The sequence below is a fragment of the Rhea americana genome, unplaced genomic scaffold (genome assembly GCF_003343005.1).
Source record: "Rhea americana isolate MKP2758 unplaced genomic scaffold, rheAme1 scaffold_142, whole genome shotgun sequence".
NCBI classification, from domain to species: domain Eukaryota; kingdom Metazoa; phylum Chordata; class Aves; order Rheiformes; family Rheidae; genus Rhea; species Rhea americana.
In genome coordinates, this window is record NW_028185506.1 from 307130 (window position 1) to 312091 (window position 4962).

The 4962-nt window shown below is 47.5% G+C and overlaps 1 protein-coding gene across 1 annotated transcript; it reads right to left on the reverse strand.

Moving 5' to 3' along the window:
• Positions 1 to 2551: 2551 nt before the first annotated feature.
• Positions 2552 to 4591, reverse strand: LOC146599260 (potassium voltage-gated channel subfamily A member 6-like). Its single transcript, XM_085298789.1, has one exon. The coding sequence runs from the start codon at positions 4584 to 4586 to the stop codon at positions 3024 to 3026; it is 1563 nt and encodes a 520-aa protein (XP_085154915.1). The 5' UTR covers positions 4587 to 4591; the 3' UTR covers positions 2552 to 3023.
• Between the last annotated feature and the right edge of the window lie 371 nt (positions 4592 to 4962).

Consider the following 4962-nt stretch of genomic DNA (forward strand, 5'->3'; position numbering starts at 1 on the left):
ACATTTTCATTTACATGTTCTTTTCAGTGCTGAAAATGTGAATTGCAAAAACTGCACAAAGTTGCCTGTTTGGTTCCTTCATACTAGCATTGTATGTGGGCAAGTGTGTGTCTTTCGAGACTCTTAAAAGCCACAAACACTCCAGCTAGAATCTCACAGCTGAGAGCAAGAGATCTCTTTACAAGAGCATCTTTACAAGAGATGCTGTGATTATGCTATCAGTAATTTGTCTCACATCTTTTTTTGTTGTTTGTTATGCTGGTCAGGAGAACAATCTTTTCTTAGAAGGGAAAGAGCCTGCCTGGCAGGGGTAATGGGGTCAGGCCCAAGGGAAAAAACAGGCACAGCAGTTTTCTGACGTAGGTTCAATGTGCTTCATGCCCTCTCCTGAACTTGTGCTTAACCTCATTTTTTTTATATTTTACTTTGAGGAAACTTTTATCAGCTGATATGCTCAAGAATAAAACCACCCAAACATGCGCTTTCTGCTAGGAGATAGCAGGAGTCTTGATATACTCTTAGGAAGGGAGTATCCTAAACAGCAAGTTCTTTTGCTAGAATCACATAAAATTTGAAGAAAACTCATTCTCTTGTGCACAAAAAGATTTCATTATCATGAACTTGAAACACAGCTAAAAACAATAGCTTTTCACTGAAATAATTGAGAGACCATGACAACTTTTTACATAAAATCACCAAATTCACCTTGCAAATCCTTCCTGAGACCCACTGATTTACCAGGATTACTTATCCAGAGGTTGGTTACATGCTTTAAGGGATGCAGAATGAGTCTCAAGGTTCAGATCCTTCTAGACATTTGCCTCAGTCCCAGTGAACCACAGAATAATTAGGCTCTTATCTATCTCTGCGGAGGTGGCCCTAGAAGTTGCATTCTGCTGTGTTTATTCAGGCAAACTCCTGCCACACACAACATCCCACTAATGGGTCTCCCAGACTGTCCTGCAGTAACCAAGACAAGTGGCATTTTGCTACTGACTTCAGCGAGACAGAAAGCAAAGGTTTCAAAATTACAGTTATGCATTGACCCCAAGGGAAATCCCCATGCATCCAAAAGCCTTTGAGAAGACAAGGGGACTCTGGAGAAATGCAGCACTTCGGATCTGCACAAACAACTTTACCATGTGATCAGGGCCCAGATGAGGAAAGCCACAATAAAAGCACTGTAGGCTTGCAGCCAGATCTCAAGGCAACAAAAATAAGCTGGGTAAGAAATATGCAAATAGATCCCATTTCATAACCCTGCTAGTTCTGACTATATGAAAGGATATGCCTTTAGCATTCTTAGCCTTATGGTTGTAAAGCATAATATATACATATACATAAAATGCATTCTTTATATTTTGCATCTTGACTTTATGTCTATTTTATGTATTATGTTTCACTTGCAATACGTAATGCACTCTAATACACGTATACAGTGCGAAGTCATTAATGGCTGCCTTTGCTTTTATACTCATGCACATATGTGAATGCAGAATATACATTTAGATAAAGGAGACAAAAGACATTTCCTGTAAAATTTACCGGTGGAATCAGAAAGCATCCATTTCCCCTTCTCACCCACTGGCAGCATTGGAGACATTTTAAATTCAGGTATAAGGCAGAGTTGATTAAAAAATGAAATGATCTAGAACATCATTTAAGATGCATTTAAGATGCATAACTGTGGCCCCTTGACAAATCCCACATGCGAGGCCAAGGTATGCATTTTGTGTTGCTAGCATAAGTTGCTCTCATAAAGACCTAGTGCATGCAAAAGACATTGCTGTGCCTTTTGTCTAAGAAATATATAAAACTGGCTAGATCAAACAAAAGCATCTCATCAAAGTTAGCTCTTTTCTCACTTGAAAGATCTGAGATACGCTGTTGGGCTTGTGCAGATGGCTTTGGAAAAATTGTTCATTGCTGATCTATATCTCTAATGCTGACATGCTTATCATGGGGCAATTTATGCCTGCAGCCAGTTAAACCAGTGCAATCTTCAGTTAGCACAGGTGCAACTGTCTGCAGCTGAGGTGTCTCAACAACAGAATTATACCAACATGCAAACTTCCCTCAGCTATACAAACCTTTCAGTAAAAACCCAGTGGAGTCAATTGCTCTCACATGTCTGAATACAGAACTAGATACTTGAAGCACAAAGTACATCTCATTAAACACTATTGTGTGGAGAAAAACTGTGGAGATAATGAATGATTTTTCTCAGATGTGTCTTACATCAGAAGCCACTTACCACTATGAAGATTAAGTTGGTATTATAAATGCCAATTAACTGACATAAATAAGACTGAAATAAGCTTAAAACACAGAGAATCATCATCAAGCCTGTTGATTTTAAAATCTGCTTTCGAAATACAATATCTGGTCACAGGCAACTAAGAGATTTTAGATCTATGCACTTTTTTTCAAAACACAAAACCACAGGATTTTTAGAGTGCTAAGGGTTGCAAAGGAAGAAGGCATCTGCTGACTTTCCCCTACAGCTGCAGAACTCACTGTGATGCTGGCTACAGCATTTCCATTATTCAAAGACAATGGCATGGCAGGCATGACTGATCCTGCAGCCAAGGTCACTGTGCTGCCACAGAAACTAAGGGCAGAGCTTGAGCCAGATGTTTGTAGACCCTTAAACTGTTTATTCCATGCCTAATCCTTCAGCTGAAGCGGTGGCAAGGGCTACTTTTTTGCCAGTAGACTAGAAAGGTTAACCTTCAGAATTAATATTGGATTAAAGCAGTCTTCAGAAAAACAAAAAGAGAAATCATGAGGAAGTGGAGGATGATAGCTAGCACTCCACAGAATAAAATAAGAACATTTCCGATGGCACAAAGTAATGAGAAACAGCAAATTAGGACAGGAGAGCCCATTATCACAATCATTCTGTTTACAGTATCACAGTTCACAGTGTGGCATGTAAATGCTGAATAGATCCAGCTGCTAGTGGGAAGACGGCTGTGCAGCAGCTTGCAGCTCTATGTCTGGATTCAGGATAACAAAACTGATTAAACCTCTGTCAGCATTTTCTTCTCTTTATAAGCCTGGTTGTTCGGAGAAATGAAATTGGAATATTTCATGGACTCCAGGTCTTCTGCTTCCAGGAATTCAGATTTGCTGAGAGACGGATTACTGTCTCCCTTCTTAGGCTCAGAGAAGGGGGACTGCTGCTGGCCACAGGTGACATGTGTGTACTGGCACTGCTCTTCATGATCAGTCTCTCGGTGGTAGAAGTAGTTGAAGTTGGACACGATGACAGGGACAGGTAGGGCAATAGTGAGCACGCCTGCAATGGCACACAAGGAGCCCACAATCTTACCACCAATTGTCATGGGATACATGTCCCCATAGCCCACAGTGGTCATGGACACCACCGCCCACCAAAAAGCATCAGGTATGCTGGTAAACAGGGAGTCAGGGTCATCAGTCTCCGCAAAGTAGACAGCACTGGAGAAGAGGATCACCCCAATGAAGAGGAAGAAAATGAGCAGGCCCAGCTCTCTCATGCTGGCCTGGAGAGTCTTACCCAAGATCTGCAGCCCCTTGGAGTGCCTGGAGAGCTTGAAGATCCTGAAGACCCTAACCAGGCGAATAACTCGGAGGATGGCCAAGGACATGGCTTGCTGCTGGCCCCCATTGTTGCTACTGCTTCCGGACTGCTGCTTCTGTTGCTGTTGCTGGGCCAGCTCAGTGCCCAGGGTGATGAAGTACGGGATGATGGCCACAATGTCAATGATGTTCATGATGTTGCGGGAGAACTCGGGCTTGCTGGGGCAAGCAAAGAAGCGGACGAGGAGCTCAAAAGAGAACCAAATGATGCACAGGGTCTCAATGAGGAAGAAGGGGTCAGTGAAGAAGGGGCCAGTGCCAGCAGCAGGGCGCAGGGGCGATGGGGTCCCACTTGGTGGTGGCAGTGGCAGCAGAAGCAGCATATCATCACTAGGCAGTGCCGCCTCTCCAAAGCTAGGCTGGACCCCCTTGGGTTCCTGGCGAAACTCAGGCAGGGTCTCCAGGCAGAAGATGACAATGGAAATGAGAATCACCAGCACAGAGACAATAGCAATGGCCCGGGCTGGCCCCGAGCTCTCAGGGTACTCAAAGAGCAGCCAGACCTGGCGCTGGAAGTGATGCTGTGGCAAGGGCTTCTCCTCCTCTTGTATGAAGCCCTCATCCTCCCGGAAGGTCTCAATGGCCTCCTGGCCCAGCTGGTAGAAGCGAATCTCCTCCAGGAAGATGTCCAGGGGCACATGGACTGGCCGGCGGAGCCGCCCCCCAGACTGGTAGTAGTAGAGGATGGCATCAAAGCTGGGCCGGTTCCGGTCAAAGAAGTACTCATTGCGGAGTGGGTCAAAGTAGCGCACCCGGCGGTTGGGGTCACCCAGCAACGTGTCAGGGAAGATGGAGAGGGTCCGCAGCTGGGTCTCAAACCGCAGTCCTGAGATGTTGATCACCAGCCGCTCGCTGCTGCAGCAGCTGCCGCTGCTACGCTCCTCTCCCATTGTGTCTGTCTCCCTCTCGCCGCCGTCACCCACCCGCGGACCCGCCAGCGCCAGAGCCTCCTCTGCCCGCATGCCGCCCCACTGTCCACCGCCCGCGGGGAAGCCTAGCCCGGCGCGCCTCTACCTCAGGAGGCAGCGAGGCCGTGCGTGGCCATCCGACCGGCAGCCGCCGCCGAGCCTCCCCGTGCCCTGCACTCCGCGCCCAGCGCCCTGCRCCCTGCCTGTTGCGTCCGCGCCGGCCCGGCGGCTCCTCGCTGCTGCCGGCCCCGGGCGGTTCCCGCTCGGCTCYGACTTGGCTCTGGCTCCGGCTCGCTCTGCCTCGCGCTAGGGCAGCGCGCTGCTGCTCGGCGCGTCTGGCTCTGCCGTCCCAGCCGCACACACACGCGCACACACAAGAAGGAGGCGGAGGAAGAGAGAGGGAGAGATACAAGCGCGGGCGCGCACACAA